Raw genomic sequence first — 23,944 nt, forward strand, 5'->3', positions numbered from 1 at the left:
CAGTAAACTAATACTGTATGAGCCGGAGAAGAACCAATGGGAATAAAAGTGAAAACACGGGACGCGCCTTGGGAAGTTGCATGATGCCTTAAAACAGGAAAATGTGTGATGTGCAAAATAATAATAAAAAATAATAATAATAATAATTAAATAAATAAATAAATAAAATAAAATCAAGGATGGACGGGAGGAACACCTGAGTTTATTCCCTCGCTCTTCTTCTCACCTCTACCACTCCTGGATTCCAATAAAGCCATATCTCATAAACAAGTGCCGCTTTTTTTTTTTTTTTAATAGAGTCTTGTTCAATACGTGGCTGTCTGCACAGTGCAGCGGAGTTCACTTTCTTTCCGGCTCTGACTAAGATGGTATTCTCATAAGAATTTACCGCTGAACGTGCAATCCTACAAAGTGACAGAACCGGCTTTACGGCTCAGACACACAAACATGAACACGCGCGCGCAAACACACACACACACACACACACACGCGCGATTTTGTTGTGATATCAACACTCACGTCCATGAACTCCACGTTGGCTTTTGGACCGGTGGCCTCATTGAGGATTTTAATAGCCACGGGGATCTTCACCGTTTCACCTTCTGGGACCCAGATGCCCTGAAATGTACAAGCAATCACCATAAATGCGCTGCTCAATAAACGCGATGAATTTGATGGGTGCTGCCTGTGTTTAATGTCTCCCTGCTAACCTTCCTCCCCGGGTCTAGTTCACCTAAACTAGCATGAGGCTTTACACAGACTTGAATGTTTGCTGGTGGGAGGGAAATGAGGGAAGAGGGAAACATTAAAGTCGTATTTACTTTATGGGGCCTAAATTCAACCACCTGCTGCAAGCAAGAAGCCGCGGATCATAATGATGGTTAAAAATTGATGGTGGACAGATTATAGCAGAAAAAATAAAGGCCCCTCAGTGATGTAATGTAGAGCTACTCAGAGAAAATGCAACATTTATTCAATAGGTTTGCTGAGTTTCGGGGCAACATGAATAATTTTGCCAAGGGCAGTGAAACAAACAAACAAACAGTTTCAGTTCCAGGTCCTTGAGCCACCCCTGGCTCGTGTCTGTCAGGAAAAAAACTGTTACAAACAGAAATATTTATGCGTATCGTTAAGGTTGCCAAGCAGAGGTCGTTCTACTGGTTTCTATGGAAAGAAATTTGAGCGTCTCCTTTTCCATTTCGCCAATATGCTGATGTTGAATTGATGATCTGGATGCTTTACATTTGATTGAGGGGCATGAACCGGCACTCACATACGCACACACACACACACACACAGACGCACACACGCACACACAGACATACCCACCTTGTAAACAGTTCCAAAAGCTCCTGAACCCAGAATCTTGACCCTCTTCAGCTCCGTCTCTTTGAGAATCCGCAGCTGAGCCTGGTTCGGGGCTGTTCCACTGGGGGTCAGGGGCTCCACCAGCTGACAACACACACACACATATAAGCACACACATTTTAAGAGTTGTTTTTTTTATAGCTACTGGAGGGAAAACATGAGAAGTATTCCTCACAGCTACTGCTTTTATTGTGAAATCACTAAAAGCCTGAAGCTTGCCTTTCGTTTGCTCCGAGTCTAAATATTTCCAACCTCTTGCTCCTGGCATCCCAAATGATATAAACACTTAAAGGCCGTTAAGAGAGCGCAGCAAGGTGAGACTGCTCCATTTAAAATAATAAGTAAAAGGCTAGCAGTGGGAAGAAAACTGCAAGGTAACCCACAGCTTTTAATGTTGGGTTTTTTTTTCTTTTCTTTTTTTTTTTGGGGGGGGGGGCGGTGAATGAAAAGGCAGCCAAGAGCGGACGCAGACAAATAAATCAGGGGTGTGCACATACATGTGAAGCTTGCAGCCTGTCCACCGCTGAACAAATCACAGGCTGGCGTCAGCTGCTATCGCGGCCGACAAAGAGGAGCAGCTCACCAGCTGTGCACATACAAAACAATTCCGATCCAAGGTTATCCAAGACTTCCCCCGTGCTGCCTTGGCTGCCAGGAACAGCTGACGGCGAACAGTGTCCAGGCACCTGGCATGCCACCCGCCTCACCGCGAGCCGCTCAGCAAAGCATCGGCTACTAAATATAAAGAGCAGGAGCTGGCACCTGTAGCTGAGCCGTGCAAAGATCTTAGCCAGAGGGAAGCAAGAGCCACACAAACGCATGCGCGCGCACACACATATGTTTGTGTATATATATTTGTAGTACCTATACTCAACTTGAAAGCACATACTGTATATCTTATTACACAGATGAAGAACATAAACACACACAGAGCACATATCAGACCACAAAACACACATCCAAACACACCCAGAAGTCAATGCCTCTGATCAATACACGTCTTAATGAGCCTATCAGCCTATCGGGCCCCTCGTTTGCTGTGGTTTATCAGTGGCATAATCACCCGGCTCAACCACGGCCATCAAACAATATAATGAGACCATATATCAGTCGGTCAGCCATACAAGCACTTACTCAATGTAATATAAACCCATCAGCACAATAGGCCAGGCCAGCTCGCAGAATGAATGACATTGCCCGCAGCATGGCAATGACATGTCGTTTAATGGCTGTTGATATGGCCTGGCCGCGGCTCTGGGGGCTGCAGTGTAAGCCCGCTGAGATATCACTGCAGGAAGTGAGTTAGCAGACAGGGGGGTTGGGAGTAAATACCGGGAGGTGTTGGTAAAGTGACAGGAGGAGGAGCCGCCGAGGGGCCGTGCCACTGTCTCACGCGCTCGTTTCGTCCAATTCGCCCCCAAAACTTCGACATTTTGGCAAATTATCTGCTGAGGAGGACCGCGTGATGAGATCAGGAGTTACTAAATGGACCTCGACGTCTCCGATATTCAGAGAAATAAGTCATAAAGACAGAATATCAGACCCTTTTTTCCAAGTGCTAATGGCTTTAGCACACTGAACCATTTGCCAAGAAGAGCTGCGCAGCAAAGCGATTTTCAAGACATTAATTTGACAATAATTGAGCCAAAAATAACAGCGACTCAGCCTTGCCATCACCTCCAAAAAAAGGGTCTCGTCAGTAACTCCTGCTATCATTAATGGCTAATTGATAGAGGATTAGTATTTTGTTTTGCCATTAGCTGTTGGGCATTTTAATTCAGAGCACGATGATGATGTTTTTCCAGTCTCATTTGAACACAGAAGCAGTACACAACACTTACTATAATTACGATTATCCAGTGTCTTACTGCTGTATAGTTCACCAATTATTAAAAACTACCAACTGGCATGCACGGGATATTTTCATATATTGTTATTTATGATTTGTTTGTGCTTTTATTATTATAGTTTCTCCTCTTTTTTATGTTTGTGTGACTTGTTGGTGTTGCAGCCAGCCATTTTGCAGAATACCTCTTCATTTTGATCATCCTGCGACACAAAAAATCCCCAACTGTATCCAGTGAGGGGGAATGTACAGACTCTTTAGGGCAGAGAGGTATCCAGGCTCGGGTAGGAGGGAGAGGTGCAGCAAATGGACTATTAAATTACAACAGAAACGCTGGCTGACTTTGTCACCGTGGATAGGAAGGACAAGCTTCGGTCGCATCCATCATATCAGCCTGGTATTTGGGCAAAGAGCACTATTTGCGTGGGATAAAACTAAAACAAGCAACACTATAGCTAGAGATAAATGGAGCGAGTAGCAAGGACGAGGCGCAGGGAAGTGGCGACTGAGCAGTGATAAGAGCAGATGGTAACAGGTTGCAGTTGTTATTGTTTCATTAGGACAAAACTGGACTGGACTGATGAGGAAGGGGGGAAGGGGGAGGGAACAGGAGACGAGCGGTCTATTAAATGAGATGCAGACCCATGGCCTACCAAATTCACTTGAGCCGGTCCAGGCTCACACACACACACTCTCCACGACACTTTATTTACCAGCTAATAATGTGCTGTGCTTTTGCCAAATGAGCTTCACTGGTGGCACAGCGGAGAGGATTCAGATGCTTCATTGGACAAATAAGCAGTACGCTCAAGCCTTGGGCTAGAATACATTCAGAGAATTATTGTGTCTTGAATAAGTAAACAGTGTCCTCAAACATAAATGTGTTCTGTGGACCTGTGGGTATATACTTTAATGTTCACATTACCCATATAAAGCGCTGCATTTGTTGTGCTGTGTAATTGAAATCAGGTGGAGCAACAACTCCCTTCCCAAAAAGCATGTGGGGAACCAACTCTGGCATCTTTAAGTCGCTCCACTTTCATCCTACTCTGCACACTATCCACATCTGATTAGCTCTTAGTCAGGAGCAAGAAAAGGTGGAACCCATATTGTGCTAAGTATCGGCAGGACCTTCAGCGGTTTATACATTCAGGTAGAATTGCCAGCTGTTATATAAAGCACTTCATTTTGAGGCACAAACAATTTTTTAAGCAATGCTCTAAACCCACAAAAATAAGATCCAAATTGGAAAATATAAAATGCATGTACATTTCAAGATGATATATTCAAGATCAATAAGACAATTTCAACCACTTTGCTTCAGCGGTGAGCTCCTAAATATGAAATAACCAACTATCAGAGGATTATTTTCCTCTAATCATATTTACTTTCTTACCCCACTGGCCGATTCTGTAAAAGTTATACTTTTTTTACATCCTATCTAACATTAAAGTGAATCGAAGGGATGTTAGCTTGAATGTAACACAAGGTTCAGCTTGTTTAAACGATGTCTGGCCGGACTACTTTCATTTGTTCCCTCGGTCAGCCGGCCCTGGGGTAAACGTTTGGAGCTGTCCAGCTTCTCCCGGTTCTGAAATCCTCAGCGGAGAACAGAGGACGGCATGAGAGCAGAATGAGAGCTATCCACAGCCCACGGTGCTGAAACGCACACAAGGCACGTCTGTGCAAAAGGGCTTGAAGAGGACCTCGGGGGGGGGGGGGGGGGGGGGGGGGATAGAGGGCATTTCCAAGCGCATTAGTCCTGCTTCAGTGGAGCAGGGTCAAAGTTCAAGGCCCGGGGTCGCACTGCAACAGTGAGGGGACGATGCTGTTGACGCCTATGAAGGCCTCTTCAAAAGGTGTCACAGTATGAACCAAGCTTTTCTTATATTAGGGTCTCTATATTTTTCTCAAGGTGAAAGAAGGAGAGACCAAAGAAAAACAAGAAAGAGAGAGTTAACAAAAAAAAAAAAAAAATAGAGGAATAAATGGCCTGCCTGCAAGGGAGACAGATAAATAGAGATAGGGATCAAAAATGAGGAACAAAAGAGAGAGGAAAAAAGGTGAAGATAGAAGAAAAAGCACTGACGGAATGGTAAAACAAAGAAAACAAAAAAGAATTGAAACAGCGGTACGTTTTGCAAGTCAACATAGTGCAACAGTGATATGGAAATATCGGCTGAGTGCTCAGATCACGTTTTGACAGCGGGTACAGGAAGCATCTTTTCCCTGTCTGATACAAGAGGTGAGCTCTCTATTTAAAAAGCTGAGGCAGATGGAGGGGGAAGAGAGCGAGAGCGCGAGAGGGGAGTCCCTGCGCCTTTGCTGTCCCCAAATCCCTCACCCAGACAAGCCTGATCTCCATTCACAGACACACTCAGCTATGTTATTCGTTTGAATGGAGAATCCAAATATACCAGCCGCCCTAAGCCCATCTCACCATTTCATCAGCCAAGAAAGAGTCTCTGGAAGGTGTGATACAGACTGCAAGGGGTGCGTTTTTTTTTTTTTTTTTTGGTTTTTTTTCAGGCATGCTGGGTAGGTGAGAATAGAGAACAAGTTTCAGAGTGAAAGTGAACATTGATCCTGATATATGCATGTAGGATAACGGAGTGATTTAAATTCAAGTGTGCTACAGAAACTGGCTGTGGCAACAAGAATCTCATTCTTCACTGGACAGACATATGGAAGTATTTTGGTTTGAAACCTCTTTCATAAACTCAAATTACGCCACAGATTACATATTACTGATTCCCTGTGGGCACAAAGTCATAACAGACAGGTCAGGGCTGTAATCTTTAATCTGCAGTTGTCTTTCAGGTCATGCTGACCTACAGAGTCTGAGCAGGTTCAGTGTCATGATTAGGAGCGGCTCATGTGTGTGCATATGGGTTGCTGTGAACCTACGGGTCATAGGTTTGAACCTATGAACCGAACTTATTGAGTGGTTTGTCTAACCTTGTAGGCCAACCTGCCACAGGCGATAAAGATTTTATTTCGTCTAATTACTTTAAGACCCTATTAAGTATCCTTGGAGGATGGAAAAATTGACTCGGCTGGCTATATTTCACGTTTTTTCCCGCAGAGTATCGAGCCAAGCTTGGCGGGAGAAAAATCAGTCTCGGGACAACTATATAAAAAGGAGATGCAAAAGGGGGTGCAGAGGATCCCCTCCGGCCTCATCCTCTACAGCCCCCCTCCTCCTCGGCAGTGACAGTACATTAGCGTATCTGCTTGGACTGAACCCTCCCCTCCCGGTCAAGAGGCTGTCGGAACAGGGCTCCGCTGATTAAGATGGATGTGCGCGGCCGAGATGAGGCAGAAAGTGCCCGTGGCTGCCCTCCTCCAATTCCCGTCTCCGGCCTGACAGCTGTCTATAACAGTGCAGCCTCTACCTGTAAATTATACTAATGTAAACTGACAAGCAGCCCGGCCCATTCCTACAGGCAAGGCCACTCAGCGGACCTGCAGTGGTGACATAACCGCCGGGGCCACATACAGGAAGCAGGAGGGGAAGGATGTGTTGTGGCAAAGGTGAACAACCACAGCAGGAACGTACATACATCGACATCAACCCTTGACTCACGTACACCTCAGTATCTGACTTTCTCTCTTGAATATAAAGTCCGCTCCTCTTTCTGATGCTTCCCAGAAATGAACCCTTCCCAAGGCCAGATCAATGTGTGATGGCGGTCATGCATAATTTTAAAAACCTGCATGCAGCATGGTTTGGCTAAGTACCATATCCAAGGTTTTAATATTTCAAGGTTTACTTAGGAGTCTAGGTGGATTGGCAGCTATCTATAAAACTGTAGTGCACCTCCTGAGTAAATGATCTTGAACAAACTAAAAGAAAGTGGACTAAAAGTCCTTCAAAAGAGCAGAGAGCTGCATATGAACAACCAGCTGTCTTTGTCTATTTTAACACAGGTAACTTCTCAGTAAAATTTTTGTTTTTGCCACCGTAATAATAAAGCAGCCGTCTTTTCGAAAGCATTTCCCGATTTCCTGAAGCAAATCAATAAAATTCATTACACAATTTGTCCATGGTCATTGGACAAATCTACAACTGATTTATTGTATGCATCAATTAATTCTCGAATTTTAATCTCAGTAGCTCAACTCGGGCTCCTCTTTTCAGATTTCTCTTTTATTTATGACCGCTAAACTCTCACCTCGGTCTCCAGGAAACGCCTCAAGGCCCTCTTCTTTTTGATGCTTTTGCGTCGCACGTACACAGCCACGCTGAGCGCCAGGATGACGATGATGAACAGACCTCCGATAATGCCAGCTGCTATTAGGGGGGTCCTGGAGAAGACGACGGGAAGAGAAGGAACATTAGTGTTGCTGAGATATTAAGAAACTAAAAGGCACTTTGAAGGAAAGTGCAAACCTCAGCCACTGCTGCTACACTCTCCTGACTTGATGTTCCACTCAAAAATAGTCTCACCACTTGATATTGAACCTGTAAATCTTGAGTCAAGACTTTGGCTTGATTGGCTTGAGCTAAGAAATGCAATGCCAGACCCCAAAGCTCGAATCAATGTGCCCGTTCCTATTGATCCGAGAGATCCTTTGATTACCAACGCACCCACTAGAAAAGCAAACGGTGAGCAGCAGAATGAAAGGGGCTTGGTTTTGACTGTGCCATTAGAAGGCTGGTTCTTGAGACTATCAATAACTGCACTCCACTGGAAAACTGGAAGAGCTGTATGTCACCTCTTCCCCTTTCTCCTGTAATTTATTTATTTATTTATTTTTACAATCAAAGAGAAGCAAGCCCCCAAGCATACAGCTATTCTTGGTAAAAAAAAAAAAAAAAAGTATGGTTCCATTTCCACTGCAAGGATTATCAAATTAACAAATGTGCTTGTTCCTTTCACATATCCACAGTTCAGAAGAAAAAGACTTTGATGGCTTGAGTTGGTGGAGAAACCACAGCTTGAGCTAAACTGGACCAGATTACTAAAGTTATTGCATCCTGAACGTGGATGCAGCAAGTGAATCCTCCAATAAATGAAAAAGAAAAGAAAAGTGCCAATCCCTTGCAAATTGCCCGACCTTCTGGGGCTAAATCTGCTTAAGAAAAACGTAAAGGTTGGAAGACAAAAGCTCCTACACTTCACTAATGATTGCACTAATGCATTTGCCATTTACGCACCTCTTAAGACTATTCTCCACAGCTATGCTAGTACTCAATCTTAGCCTTCTATTGCTCTTTATCTTTCCTTATTCCCTTCAACTGTATTCATTTCATCAGCATCAACCTTTTTTTTTTTAAGCATAAAACAGCACCCACTTCTAGCAGATACTTCAAGTTCAAAACTATTTTAGCTGTAAAGGCCAAGGCCTGAAGCTAATGGGAGAGTCATGCACCATGGAGACATGCTAGGGCAAGGTGCCGCAGCATTTGCTCTATCGATTGTGATGAACTTAAAGAAGGGAGGGGGATCTTGAAATTTACAAAGAGGCTGTGGGCTTCAACATAATCAGATATACAGCCATGTGGTGAATAGCAATGCAGCAGTTTGGAATGATTAGGTCAGGAAAGAAGGTAGAGAGACAAGGAGAAACAACGACAAACTTATGGGGGTAGACATAAAAAGACATAGATGAAGGGAATCGAAAAAGTATTGGCAAAGGGAAAGAAGGGAGACAGTAGACCAGGACAAAGTCAAAGAAAAGAGAAAAACAAAAGAAAGAGGTGAAAAAATGGCGGTGAGATAAATAAGAGAGAGAGAAAGCACCCAAGGTGAGAGACGAGGGAAAGGACTCCTCTAATTAGGAGGAAATGGTTTACGGCAGAACCAGCAACACAGGGTCACCAGATGAGACGGGGGTATAATGCCAGTGTAAGAGCAGAAGAACAACTCTGGGAGTAGAGATAGAGCAGAAACCTCCCAGAGGAAAGATAAAAAGGTCTTCTCTCTTTTAAAAGCAGCTCAGGACCTCATCTTTATGGATTTGGCTGTTCGATTCAGTTTGAACTCTTTTGAAATTGCTCTATTTGCAAAGATCACATGTGTGCATGATATGCTCGTTGGTGTTGTTGCCCTTCTTCTATTTAGGGCTGAGAATTATCAGTATCAGTGGCCTCAGCTGTAGAAACAGGAGAGGAATGGGGTGTTTCAGCTTCTTCAGGACATTTTCTTTTCAAAGCTGCATTAAAAAAGACAAAGTTGACACAAATTAGGCCCCAAGAAGGCTAGCGGATACACAAAAACCCCTCAACTGCCTTGGTATTCAGTGTGAAGACGCAGTTTTAATAGATCTGACGGTCCTGGACTAAAAGTGGATCCTGAAATCCCTTACCTGTCCATCATTCCGACGCAATCTTGAAGTCGTGGCCCGAGACACCTGCAGGGCAGACAAACCACAGAGATCATCCATTAAATCAGCACCAGGCTATGAGTAAACCCCACGTTGTCTTCGTCCCGCGTGAATCAGCTGTCACCGGGCAGGGCACCGATGGAAAACTGAATCCTGAGCTCCAGCTCACCACTTGTCAATAACATAGGGAGAGGCAGTTTTGGTGGGAAATCGTTGCTCTTGTTTGTTTTGCGTGGCATTTAAATTGATTTGGATACTGAGAAAACATTGCTGACTCGTTTGGATCTCAGACCAGCGTTCTGTGTTTGACCTGTGGGAAGATGAACAGACAGGAGTCAAATTCCAGGCAACAAACCCAAGGAAACCTCTTGCAATCTATCGAAAATCAATATTTAGAGAGAAGGTATAGTCTCTTTTTTTGTGTGCTTCTCCTCGCTTTCAAAGCTGAAACACAGGAATGAGGTTGACAAATATTGAGTGTGAGGTAGTGAACTGGTGGGGGATGGATAAATTCTAGGATGACAGGGTTTGCCGGTGAGCCTTCGAGGGATGTTATTGACCTATTGCAGCCCATTACAGCAGCTTTACTACCATCCAGCCTTTTTACGTAAATACATCTACTTCTGCTTAAGTGTAATGGATTACCAACTGAAACCCGACTCTGCAATACCCCCTTCATTTTTTTTTCCTGAGTTGTAGCTTTATCACCTCACATCCGCAGTGAATAACCTAACCCGGCTAGTAACATACTGCACCGCCGAGCAATAGCTTCTCGCTGCCTTAAAATTGCAGCGCACTTTTCAACACAGCCGTGGCTGCAGGAATTGTTTGTGCTGTTTAAACAAAGTGAGTGGCGTCTGTCTGAAATTGGCAATCCGCACAGCAGTGCGACCGGTTCAGATTCAACACAGTGGTGATGTGTCCAGAGTTCATTTCAGCTGCCTGTGAGCGGCCAAAAATGGATTTTGTTGCATGTGAATAAAAAAATATATTAATTCAAATGACTCTTTATGCTATTAAACTGATGGAGAAGTCCCTCAGCGTCTTTAATAGAATCACATTCACCTCGTCTTTCGTCTTTCCCATCTCAATAATCAAAGCCTCTTGAACTCGTGTTGTTAAGTTGTTGTTTTTTTGTTTTTTTTTTTTATATTAGGTGAGCAGGAAGTGATTAGTGTAGACTCTTAGCTGCTCATTAATTCTTCCTCCTTGAGTAGAGTTCTTTGAACAGCAGGACAGGCACAGGAGAGTACTTTTTGAATGCCCCCCTTGTGTGTGTGTGTGTACCGTGTGTTTGCGGAAAAGTGCGGTGTGTGTGCCTGCGAACAAGACACAACAAATTATATAGCAAATTAGGAGAGCAGGCTAACTTTGTAATTACATCTGTGACAACTGTGGCTCCTCCAAAGTCGCTTTGTTGTCAATTAAATGGTGCACCAAATTGCTAATTAGCAAGCAATCAACGTCCGTATCGCACAATGTTGTGTGTGCCGACGTGTGTTTGAGAGTCTGTGAGCCGACAGCAGAACAAATAAGTGGACTGTCAATAAACAGCATTTTTATTTCTTTGAGCAGGATTCTGTCTCTTTTCAAGCTCTACAGGTGCTGTTTTCTTCCCAACGCTGACCTCTGACCTCTGAAGCAGAACTCACTTTGGCTTATACCCTTTCAAATACCTGGCCTCGGCTTCTATCTCAATGTTAATCCAGAGCAACCCGAAGCTACAGGGCAGGCCAAAATGACAGGGCTTGATTGGTTCTCATGCCAGCGACAGATCTGTCAGGTTCATGGCTTCAGAAACGTGTGTGTGCGTGTATCTGCGTGAGTGACAGCTGCCACGCCAATTGCAACCTCACGCGTAACCTTGTCTTTTTTTTCCCCCCGCCCCCTGCTACTTTTGCATCCAATGTCCTCACGTTCTCTTTACCCACATTATGCTTCATTGCTTCATCTACTTCACTTTGATCGACAGTAACGTAACGCTGACGAATGCAAGAGTGAGCGCACGCACTCCTTTCCCGCCTCATTTCATCTCTCCAGCCATCTCTCTGTTGCCAGGTTTTGCCGTTCCAACTTTGCCCACCACCCGTCACGTTCCCCTTCCGCCCCTTGACGCCACAGCTCAAACTCACAGCCACACTGACTTCATAAGATAAGCCAGGGTGTGAAGATGGAAACGTAAACCCAGCGTGCTGGCCCAAACAGAAGCAAAGCTATCTTTTATATCTGCGCTTGTGAAGACGTGGCGTTTTGGTCTCGGCAGTAAACAGCTGGGTCTTGGCTAAGGTTTCTTTGGTGGCCTGTGTGGCCCAGAATTTTGACATTTAGTACTCAGATATCTAGTGGTTAAACTCTGTAACTTTGTATAAAAGAATGTCTCTAAATCTATAACAGCCTTTAAAATATAAAAGCCAGGGAAACAGTGCTTTCTTGCCAGGATCTAGATGAGAAGACTGCTATCACTCTATTGAAACAACAGCTTGCGGATGACTATCTTAGCTTAGCATTGACAGTTCATCCAAATATGATTAAAATGCGCCTCTGGGCTGTCGGATAGAATGAGGCCAGCTGTTCCCCCTGTTTCCAGTCTTTGTGCTAAGCTAGGTGACTGCTAGTTAAAGATTCAGTTGGCATAGACAGATGAGTCTAACTGTGAGCAAAAAAGAACAGGAAGTGGATTTCCTTAGATTCTTAGAATTGATATTTAAAGCCCAGACTTTGAACTCAGTGATTTACTCAGCGCCGACAAGAGATTATTAAGTAATCTGATGATGATGAAGAAAAACTATTATTAGGTTTTGTCGAAGAATACAGCAAATACAGATTCTGAAAAAAATGACTAAGTGCCAGGAATTATGTCTCCTGATGGCTTGTTTTGTCAGATCACAGCTGAAAACCAAATCACATTATGAAACAGAATAAAAGAAATTAATCCTCACATTTGAGAGGCTGGAACTGAAGAATGGAAGTAAGAAATGTTTGGGCATTTTGCTCTAACAAATTAAATTAACATTGTTGTAGATTCATTGTCTGCTGAGGCTCATTCAGAGCTTCTAACAGCGACCTTTTTGCATCACTTTTGATTTCTGACTTCCTGCGATCATGTTTTTTTTTTTTCTTTTCTGTTCTTGTAGAAATCTTCCACCTACTCAAACGTTTGCGGCCTTTGCAATCTTACATTTTCCATCTGCCCCCCCGTCCACGCCACCGTCCCTGCACTGTACTGCACATGGCCTTAGGGTCAGTGTATTCAGCGGCCGGCTAGTTCGGCCCGAGGAGCAATCTACAGGTCAGGCAATCTCGGGGGCCGTGGTATTAAGTCATTATTTCACCCACTCCTTGGGAGGGAGCTGTTGCATATCTGCTAGGCCACCTGGATACAATGCAAGTCTGCCTTCATGATGCTTTTAACAGCATAAAAGCAACTAAACCAAAGGGCACTCAGGAAAGTATGAAGGCCAGCAAACGCTTTAAAGGAGTTCATGAATTTTTGTACACAGAGAGATCTTTATGTATCACTGTGTTCTTACCCCTGGGTGCAGTTGGCATGGCAAGGATGACACTCATTGTTGGCCTTGGCGTATTTGAAGATGAAACTGTTGGCTCCTTGCAGCCCGTCGGGGCACTTCTCCACGCAATTGGGTCCATCTTTGAAGTGGAGACATTTTACACATTGATCTGGGCCCTGAGAGAAGAGTACAAGAAGAAACAAGGAGGAGGGAGATAAGAGGGTGTGTTCGGAGGGTTGGTGGACAAGGGGAGAATAGAGAATGGAGGGTGGGAGGAGGGTGCAGTAAAGGGATTATGAAGCAGGAGAGGGGGAATGAACAAAATGATGGACGAGGTGAAGGAGATCAGCAGTAAAAAAATACAGTTCGGGGAAATGGACTAAGCAAGAGGGAGATTTAGAAAAACATGTGCAAAGAGAGAGAAGAAAAACGTCCTATTCAGACCTGGGTAATCATGTAAGTTTGCTCAATTCTTACCACAGCAAATGTAGCAAGAAGGACCCACATAGTGAAACTGCCTAGCTTGTATTATGCCGCAAACCTTGTGATGATGGGGAAAAGGCATGTGGAATCAGGTCATTTCAATGAATGACACATCTAATATGATGGAGGAGATGACAAGTGGTAACTGAGCATGAGCTGCAGCCGAATCATGAATAAGTAAGATGGATAGTGGTGTGTGTGTGTGTGTCTGAAAGAAGTACAAGAGAAACTGGCTATACTCAGTTTTTGTATTCATGCTCATGGAATGATAACAGCGCTGACTAAAGTGGAACTGCAGAGATTGGCCTGTTCATTTGCCTCTGAGTGTACGTGTGTGCGCGCGTGTGTGTGTGTGTGTGCACGCATCCTGAAGTGCCATTGTATTCTGGGAGCCCGGGTATTGTTGCTAATGATGACCACAGCTGACCTGATGGACAGCTTCTCATGCGGCTTGACACATTCAGACACACGCAATCAATAAAAATCATTCTCACTTTGCATCTTTGTGCATGTGCACGCGTGTGCATGTGCCAGTGCGGCTGCATACAGATATCCGAGGGCATTCAAGTATGGCGGTGTATGCAGTATGCATGTGTATTTGTGTGTGAGGGCGCCCGTGGATGATTGACTCTGGTGTTATTTACTACTCAGCTGTGACCAGCATCTCAAAGTCTGCAGCCTCCGTGTATCTTTGAGGAGACTCTCTCTCTCTTGGGGCAGACAGAAAAGGTTACACACACACACACAACTACTAAATTCCACTGAATAAGTTGTGCAACAAGCATCAGACACACTTCCTGTTGTGGAGCACAATAAATATAAAATTAACCTGTTTGCACTGTGTAAAGAAGCAATCTAAGACTTCCCCTGGCACTTAGAGGATAAAGGAAGGATTATCTTAACACAACCAACAATACGTTTATCTTAACATTGCTTTTCCAGCTGTGCTGCAGAATTATTAAAGATATAGATCGATGTAAAAGTTCGCTGATTTCCCAAGATGGCTGGGCACTGTAGTTTTTATCAAAGCCTCCACAAACATGAGTAAGTAAGGATTCTTTTACAGACTATTTTTAGGTGCGGATGAATACATGGATGGCGAAGAATTATCTGACTCCCTCTGGTGTTTTTTTTTTTTTTTGCTGCCGTATAATTTTCATTAACAATACACAAATTAAACATGATCGGTTGATCCTTTGTTTCCCGGGAAAAGGAGGACACATCTGTCGAGCACATGTGACGGAGTCATCGAAATGGGACACATTTGGTCTTCAAATGCAACCTTCAAAGGATGCAGCCCCCCGAATGGGGACGCAGCTATTGTACAATTCCAGTTTTCCAAGATCTAGTCTCTTTGTATTTTATTAATTGGCCTCACTTTTGTTTTTGTAAGTCACCCACTGTAGTTACTACGTCCTGGACAACTATGGTTTTGCTTATTTTATGGAATTAATTACTGATATTACAATGACGTCCGCAGCCTTGCATGGGCAGATTTGTTTGCATAAATGCTGCTCAAGGGTGCTTGTTTTCTTTTTGTGTGTGTGTGTGTGTGTGTGTGTGTGTCTTTTTTTTTTTTTTTTTACTGACATCCTAAACGGGAAATTCTAATATTTCTGAGAGTTGTAGCACAATAACACCCAAGATGAACAGTGATTCCTCAGGAAGGTCAAAAACTAATCTCATTTCGCTGTTTTGAAAGTGTGTACGTGAGCTTGCCAAAAGCTTGCCTCCTAAAGTACCCACAGTAGTTCATCATTCCTCCCATTAACCTACTATTCACCTCTGCATACACGGCACTTATATCTTCCAAAGTCCTGCAAAACAGATGGACTCCCACAGAAGAAGTTGGATATCCTCTTTTGCACGGAGAAAACGTGAGATTATCTTGCTCAGAAAAAATGAGAGGGGTGCTTTTAATCTGAGAGAAAGTGGAAAGCCTCCCCCCAGAGAAAGCTGGCTTTGAGGGTGCCTCAAATATTCAGGAGTGTCTTACCTGCCCGAGACATGTCATGGTGTTCCCATCCCTCTTCTCACATTGGCTATCACACTCCAGACACACAGATCCATTGGCAAATTCCCGCACTTCCCTAAGAGAAATAGGGAAATGGAGATAGAGATGCATGTATTATAGATTTGAGACTGTACCCACATTAAAATATTGATTAAGAGGCTAGCTTGGGGAAGATTTTGAAGTATGCTGTGTGCATAGTTGTACATGGGAGGCCTTTGATTTTGAACCAATACGAGAAAGAAAGGTTAAAGTTTCATTTACTCATGCCCGTTCTCCAAGATTCCTGCTTGCACTGACTGCGAGAACGCCCTCCGGTAACAGGGCACGCAGGGCACCAGGCTGCCTGGGACTATTTTGTCAAGTTAAAGGCTTAGGATGGTCGATATGCAAACAGAGAAGGTCCATGAATAATGAACAGCGTTTCAAGCCATGGGCAAACATGTGGAGGGAGTGGTGGTGGGAGGAAATCAGTGAAAAAGGAGGGTCGCATCGGGGGCATGGGACCAGGCAGGGACTGAGGCTTTTCCACCTGGGAAGGGTTGGATGAGTGGAAAAGGGTAAGGAAGGCAAACAAAAAGAGGAAAGTTTTTATTTTGTTCGTAAATCATTTCATCTTGTACAACAGATAGAAAACTTTATTTGACAGTGAAGGAGGTACATGTAGCTCATGATGGGTTACGAGACGAAAGGATAAACACTGCAGCTCACTATCGGCTTTCACACTCCAATTACATCAAAATAAGCTGGACAGAGCCCGCGGCCACACTGTTGAATCACGCCTGCAGCCGATCTATACATGCCCCACTTTGTTTGTGTCCAAATCAGCAATTATCTTGTGTTTTTTTTTTTTTTAATGTGTGGAGAGCAGATGCCGGCTGCCGTCAATAACAACCGCTGCCCATCACAAACACTTTCAACAACAGAAGGAATCGATCCGCTGATCCGGAGGACAGACGGCCTGGGAGGATGATTCAACCAGATACAACCAAGCCCACACTGGTGGGATAATGAATGTAACCCTGTGAATGTGTTTGTGTGTGAGTTTTTCTGCATTTGCATGTGATTCTACTGCGGTAAAATAAAGATCCAAAACCTTTTTTGCGAGCTGGAAAGTTTGGAGATTGGCAAAATGGAAATCAAACTGAAGATTTCATTTGTTTTTTTTTCTGAGCTTGAATGCAAGGGTTTTTTTGTTTGTTGTTGTTTTTTTTTTTTTTTTTTATTGCCATGATGGTTTGTGGTGTTCATATAAGCAATATGAAAAAATTAATAGTCCTATTAATAGTATTAATAGTCTTCAGTGGACTCTTTCTACATTTTTAAATTCTCTTTCTCTCCCTTGTTCCAAAATAAATTAGATTTCTCTCCTGGAAGCTCAGTCCGGGGGAATCCTTTATAAAAAAAGAGTGGAAAGTTATCTCTCTTGATGCAAGGGGGGAAAAAAAATGGATGAGAGACAAAGACCTCGGCAGCGGTGCTCTCTTGAGTCATTTCCATTCTGCCAAAGCGGTTACTCCTGATTGGCCCCCTTCACGGCTGGAAGTGTAAACCAGGGCCCCATCGAGGGAATAGCCTGACGGGGGATTAGCCCTTTTTTAGCAGGAATTTAAGCGCGACTAAGGCCACCATTCAGACCTCTAGGAAACCAGAGCGTGGCCGGTCCACCAGAGCAACTTTTTTAATTAAACACCTTCAACGCATCCCTAATCTGCTTCCTCTCCTGACCCCAGTAGACATCATCTCATACGTTTTTTACCCCCCTGCACTCCTTTGCTCATCCTTTGTTTTATTCAACAGCCGTCTAAACTGAAGGGAATTAGTGCATTTGCTCATTAAGGATGGAGACATAACGAGGAGCAAGCCGAGGAATCTTAAGGTTTAGAAGCACCAACCTGAAAATATTTAATGAGCTAAAGCCTTATTCTTCAGAGATATACAGTCCAACCCAAAAGAGCCACAACAAAGGCAGATATTAAATCAATGTCTGGCGGCTACAGGAGCAAATCATATACAGTACACTTAAGATAGTACCGATGAGGGTTGGTTGTTTTTTTTTTTAACTTTGCCATGTTACTCCTATCTTAAGGCTTTCATTCCCACGATGCCTCCAATCTCCCAATGCCTTTAAAGTCAATTAATTTGCATGGCATGAAAAAACAAACAAATATGCGGTAAACTCTACTCACAGCTCGGTTTAAATGCTAATACGAACATGCTAAATGCTAATACTCATCCCACTCAAAAGTGATGGGGAAATCAACCGAAACTAGGACTCTGAACTGCAAAGTAGAACTGCAGTGAAGAGAGAATTACAACAAAGTTTATGCCGACAAAAGAGCCCCCGTGAAACCTGGCTGTTTGAGTTGAAGCACAGTGTTATTTTGCTGTCTTAAATAAGAAACTGCTGAAACAGTCTCCCTTGCTCTTTATCTGCACTGGATTAGAGTGATGTTATATTTAGACAAACATGCAGCAGCCTCCACTTCTAAACCCTGAGATAAAGTTTACCATTTTATCACCGGTGACAGTTAATGCACCAAGCACTGTATCCTGGGTGAGAGAACAGATGTGTCCTCCAAAATGTATATTTTCAAAGTTATTATGCTACTAAATCTATGTGAATTTAGTAATTTGCATTGAGCACTTCAATAATTCTTTTTTGTGCATCTTTATGCTAAAGGTCCCATAATTTTCATTCATCTGTGTTTTATGTGAAGAGCTGATATCCATAAGAAAATATATTTGTGGACTTAAGAACCCAAACCCAGTTTTTAGATTTCCTCTCTCTCATCCAGCTCTGCGAACAACATCTTGATGAGCCGATCAAAAGAAAGGATCCGAGTCTCTCTTTACATTGGCTGAATGTTTTCAGAGCAGACAGAAAAAACATGGCAGATTTCAAGTGAAGACTCACACCAAAAATTCTGTAAGGTTGAGGTGGGTGGATTTGTGCTGGGGGCCTTGCTGAGGGTGCTAACTGCCTTGGTGTGACATCAAAAAGTAACAAAGGTCCTGATGGGCGGTTATATGAGCAATTAGATACTTTCACAGTACAAATATAAAACTGCTCTGCTTTACAACAGACTTCTACTTTTAGACTATATGGGCCTTTGTTCTCCTGTATAGTGTCAACAAAATGCTGTTTCAATTCGATTAATAACGACACCGTTTTGTGATCGTTTCAATGAGACAGACATTTCAATGAGAGAGAGCGCATATTGTGTTAGTTCCCAGGAGAGAGAAATACAGGTTTTCTGACGTTTCTGTTAAAAATAAGAAGGGGAAAAAAAAAAGAAGCAATTTTTCATCCGTCAGAGATACAGTTTTACAGCACTTGTGCTTGACAGGTGACAGGGAGACTTAAAGCACCACACAAACATTCCCATTATAGACGTTTTGACTCCATGGACAGGTCTGTAACCAAGAGCAGGAAGTGGGCCGGTCCAGCGTCACTTATAATGCCTCAGAGTGATTCTCTGTATTTACACAAGAGCGCTCCGGAAGTTTCCTGCCACAGCACCGTTCCCTCGCTTATCGCCTTCAAAGCTTTCGCTGTGAACTATTTTTCCCTGGCAACTTCAAAGCTGCTGTTCCACAAACAGCACTGGGAGAGGACCGGCAACAAGTCAACATGACCGAGGGGTTGCTCTCTCTCTCTCTCTCTCTCTCTCTCACACACACACACGCACGCACGCACACCTGGGGAAAACACTTGCTTGACATCAGTGCTCGCAGGAGAAGGCGCATTCATCTCGTTGGAAGATGCTGCCGATGCAGTCTTATTTTAGATGGATGCTTTCAAGTGTTGCGATTGACAACATCTCCTCATTCATTCAAGAGTAGCACAAAAGGCTGGAAACTGCATCTACAAAGAAGTGTTTCTCCCCAGGTGAGTGTGCAGTGAGCTTTTTGATTTGCCTCTTGGCAGCAGTAAGGAATGTCCTGAATGCAATTATTCACACTGAAAATGGTACATCAGAGGATTGTAAGGGCCTTTGTCATGCATGTCAGTCATTTCCCGGCTTGGAGCAGTAAACACTCATGTCTGTCAGAACAAAAAACGGGCAACTTGTAATTAAATATAATATTTCAACAATCTATTCAAATTGATTTTGGACAATGGATGTTAACACGCAGCCAAATCTTCCTTTAACTGTTCGCTGTTAAGTGTTCATAGTTTAAAATCCCCTCTTGGTTCATCTCATTATATTCACGCCAATTGGCAATTAGACTATCCTCCTCCACAGCCCTTGAGGATTTTTTGACTTCATTGTAATGCATCAAAGCTGTTTAAATTGATTTTATATCCTCTGCTTGTCATGTATGGCTGCTTGCAAGGGTATAAATGTGGCCTCCTGAAACTGTAATAATGTAATATAGAGCAAAATTTTTAGGTGTCAAAAAGGTACGACAACAAGACTTCTTCTTTGTCCAAAATGCAGGAAGTGACGGACTGCTCACCCATCATAGAGGTTGCAAGATTCGACGCAGGTGCGGCCGCGTCGGAAAAACCGACAGGAAAGACACTGGTCTGGCCCCGGGCCCCAGCAGCCATCGTCTGAACACATGCGGTCGCACACCATCCGGTGCTGAGCTGTGGCGAGAAAAGGGGGGAAATAAATCAAAAAAGGAGAATAAATGAGAAAATGCACTCACACGTGTGCATATATGCCAATACATTCAGACTCTGTGTGGGTGTGTGTAGCCTGCGGACACAAATTCACACACATGATTCAGTCCAATCACGAAACATTTCTAGCTGTGGCTTATTTTGAGCACAATGGATTATAGATTGGCAGGGAATGTGTCTGTCTTTAGTACATTTCTGCCAAAGAGACAAGTTAGTGTGTATGTTTATGTTTCTCAGCATGTTTCTGTACATGTGTGTGTGTGTGACCAGCTGTGTGAGCCAACATTGGTATGCATGCAGAACCCTAAGCCCCCTCTCCACCTGGTAAAACCAAAAATAATCGATGTTGGTCACTAGACTTGGCGTGTCCTCCATCCGGTAAGTCACACCTGCGTCCCTGGGAGTGTTACACGGTGGGTTACAAACGTTTTGTCGACAGCTAAACAATCAGTGGTAGACGGGGTGGGGCGGTGGCGCTAATGAAGAGACCTGTGTAAGACCCCGTTGATCGACCCATAACGCACAGTGTACTCCTTAACTTGCTAATGATATCAACCGCAGCCTGGCAGGGCAGAAAAACAACATTGGCCCATGCGTGCGTTCCCTGCTTGTCTCTGTCATATTACTGGTAAGCGCGAACGTGTAATTCCTCAAAGCGTAGCAAATTTATATAAATTACAAAAAACAAAAAAAACAAAACAAAACATGCAGACTGACAGATGAAACCACATGGAGACTACACTCAGTTCATCAGGTGGCTGCTTCCCTGTGAGTTTTATCCACCACTGTGTGTGACACATTAAGCACCTCTGGGGGAGCTGAATAAGGGCTTTCATGGCCAAGGCTGGGGAGATAGAGACGCCTGTGATACTGTCGCCTTGGAAACAGCCATGTGAGTGTGCAAGGATGTGGCGGAGCTGGATTTAGACAAACATGCAGGGAAACTATGCTCAGAATTAATTAGAGAGCTAAAGAGGGAAAATAAGAAGATATGAAGACTTAATGGCGGTGTTTCAATACAAGGTCACACACTAGTGAGTGTGGAAGTGTCCTTGGGTTTAAATTGCATGATTTCAATGTGCATTAACATGTAAATATGCATACCTTTCTCAGAAATGAACTTTATATCCTAAATCCGATTCTTAAACTGAAATGACTGTGTGAGTTCTTCCTGACTTTAATGCAAGAAATCTGCAACGCATGTCTTCTGATCAGTGTGTTTGAATTTAATACATTTTGGCGAATATGGCAAATATTTCTTATTTAAATTAGGGGGAGATTATTATTATTTTTTGTCTGCATTTGCCCTCATAGTTGAACACCACAGGGTGTCAACGTTATATGAGATTGATGCAGTTATAGTCTTGCAGCTAAATATTTTATTATTTCAGTGCGTGCGTGTGACCATCACCAGCCCTCCCTGGAAGCGAGTTCATTGAGTTGAGTGGAATGACCTTTGTGAAGCAGGGAGGGCAGTGCTACATCTCAGTGAATATGGGGGGAAATAAAAGCAAGAGAAGATGTGGAAGGATGGACAGTGGAAGGGGAGGTGGTGGTGCTGGTGGGAAATGGTGGGGTGAAGGATCCTGTGCTTTTCCTGTCACCTCGCTCAGGATTATGAGAGTCCAGAGGGGTTTCTGTGTAGATCTTTGGAGAGCTGGGAGTCCAGGTAGGTGAAGGTGTCCCAGAAGAGGAGCTGAGTCCAATATGCGGTACAGAGTGATGGAATAAAAGAACAGCTTAGCCCATTCTGAGCAGGATTCAACAATTCTTCCCTAAATATGAGTGAGACCATCATCAGGACCCAGAGTTGGGTCAGGGGCCCTGGCTCCCCATGCCTACCTCTCTGTGTGTGGGCGCACATGAGGTACCAAGCCCAGAGAGCCACCGCAGCCCCCAGTGCTCCAGGCGGGCGATGGCGAGCACCACCGGACCACCCAAGCAAGCGGTGAATGGGAATGGGAGATTATACTGTTGTACTGCAGATCTGCTTTTGTGGATTTTGTATTTTAATCTTTTCTCGTTTCACCTAAACAGCATGGTTGCCTGTAGGAAGTGCAGATTTCTCCAAATGATGGGAAATGTCAACCACTCACTGCATTCCTTTGGATCTCGGTTGTTGCGAATGAGGACTTTCTGGCTTGACATCCTGAAGAGTGACGTCCAGTTGACGGTGTTGTAGAAGCACAGGCGGGTGTTGTTCAAGATGTAGACATTGCCGGCGCTAATCTCGTCCAACGCCTGGAACTGGAGGGACGAGATCCAGCGCTGCTTCAGGATCAACAGGGAGATGCCGCTTCCACTGCGGTATGAGAGTGAGGTGGAAAGTTGAGACACAAAAAAATAAATAAATAAAAGCGGAGAGAAGGGAGGAATTAAGGATTTAGACGGTGCGGTTGGAAAGAAATTTTAGCAAGAGAGAAAAGAGAAGAAGGGAATAATTACAGCCAATAACACCATAGAAGAAGAACCTAATCCTGGAGAATTGCCAGTTTAAACTCACACCACTGATGACTGAATGATGCATCAGGAGCCGTTAAATTAAAAAACTCCTCTCTGTGTTTATTAGCACACATACCTGTAAAGAGATCGGCCTCCGATGGTTGCCAGGCTGGAAAAAACACCCAGATCTGTCATGTTTTCAGGCCAAGACTGGATGTTGAGGTAACCTATAGACACATTGGATAAATCAGTTGAAGAATGTGCTTCTTACCAAATCTTATTTTGAGTTATTGTATTTTTTTCTTTAAAAGGTGCATGGATAATTAGCAAAAGTGACGTCATGTTGAGCTTTCTTTTTCAGTCTGAAATGGTTCTAAAGAGCTAGAGGAAAGGGCCAAAGCTGAATCCAGGGAGTATTTCATGAAAGAAGAATCATGAGCCATGAAATAAAAAAAGCCTTTTCTTGCTGACATCAAAATGGGAGAGAAAGAAAAAAATTCTATGCACAAAAAAAAAAAAGAAAAAAAAGAAAGAACTGCAATTTTTGGTCATGGAGTTGCACTGCATGTGAGAAGTTCAAGCAAGAACAAATTCACATTGCTCGGAGAAAAGACATATCCACTTATTAAAAGCATTGGATTTAATATTCAGCACAGTTTGTCCATTCGCACTTGCTTTTAATGACAGATTATATAAAATCAGCCTCAGTGGAAATTACATTAAAGGGGTAGAGCAGGAAATGGTCGGGATTGGATGGCCATTGCTCTCTGTTATTGCTCGAGTTTTCATTATGAAAATGCAGTTTCACTCCATTAGATGTTTGGCTCAACTGCAACTTGCAGTTTAATATGACAAAAGGGTTTGTATATGAGGTACTGCTCATCCCTTAAGGCCTTTAATAGCTAATGAATAAATAGACACACATACAAGCATGCACGCACACCCGGACACACGAATCTGTGCATACTGTAAGCACTTATAGCTGTCACACGTGCTGACATTAAAAGTTTGAGCAAAATGTGCTTTCTTTGTTTTCAAACTTTCTTTACAGACCTCAGAGGCCGAGTTATTCACACACATTGCATGTTCATAATGCACAGTGATTGTTTGCTGAGTCCAGTGATGCAGACTCACCTGTGATTTCTCTCACGGTGCGGAACACATTGAGGCGTTCAGGGTCTAAAGGTCCAATACCATGATACATATCCCTGAAGTGCACACAAGGTAGACACAAAGAAGTGAAAACTGGTGTCAATGAATATGTGATTTAAATATTGTGACATTCAAATTCCATTGCATATATCTAAATGATTCTTTACGTT

General features: G+C 43.5%; 1 protein-coding gene across 1 annotated transcript in view; it reads right to left on the reverse strand.

Annotated features, from left to right (window-relative positions):
* LOC115051213 (receptor tyrosine-protein kinase erbB-4) overlaps positions 1-23,944 on the reverse strand; it is a 94,839-nt gene that overhangs the window by 28,658 nt on the left and 42,237 nt on the right. The window contains exons 9-18 of the mRNA XM_029514557.1: positions 23,757-23,830; positions 22,759-22,849; positions 22,277-22,476; positions 20,012-20,144; positions 15,533-15,626; positions 13,075-13,229; positions 9,527-9,571; positions 7,390-7,522; positions 1,330-1,452; positions 520-618 (exon numbers count right to left, since the gene is read on the reverse strand). Of these exons, the coding sequence (XP_029370417.1) occupies positions 520-618; positions 1,330-1,452; positions 7,390-7,522; positions 9,527-9,571; positions 13,075-13,229; positions 15,533-15,626; positions 20,012-20,144; positions 22,277-22,476; positions 22,759-22,849; positions 23,757-23,830 (1,147 nt within the window). The remainder of the gene's footprint in view (positions 1-519; positions 619-1,329; positions 1,453-7,389; positions 7,523-9,526; positions 9,572-13,074; positions 13,230-15,532; positions 15,627-20,011; positions 20,145-22,276; positions 22,477-22,758; positions 22,850-23,756; positions 23,831-23,944) is intronic.

This window comes from Echeneis naucrates, chromosome 2 (assembly GCF_900963305.1).
Source record: "Echeneis naucrates chromosome 2, fEcheNa1.1, whole genome shotgun sequence".
NCBI classification, from domain to species: Eukaryota; Metazoa; Chordata; class Actinopteri; order Carangiformes; family Echeneidae; genus Echeneis; species Echeneis naucrates.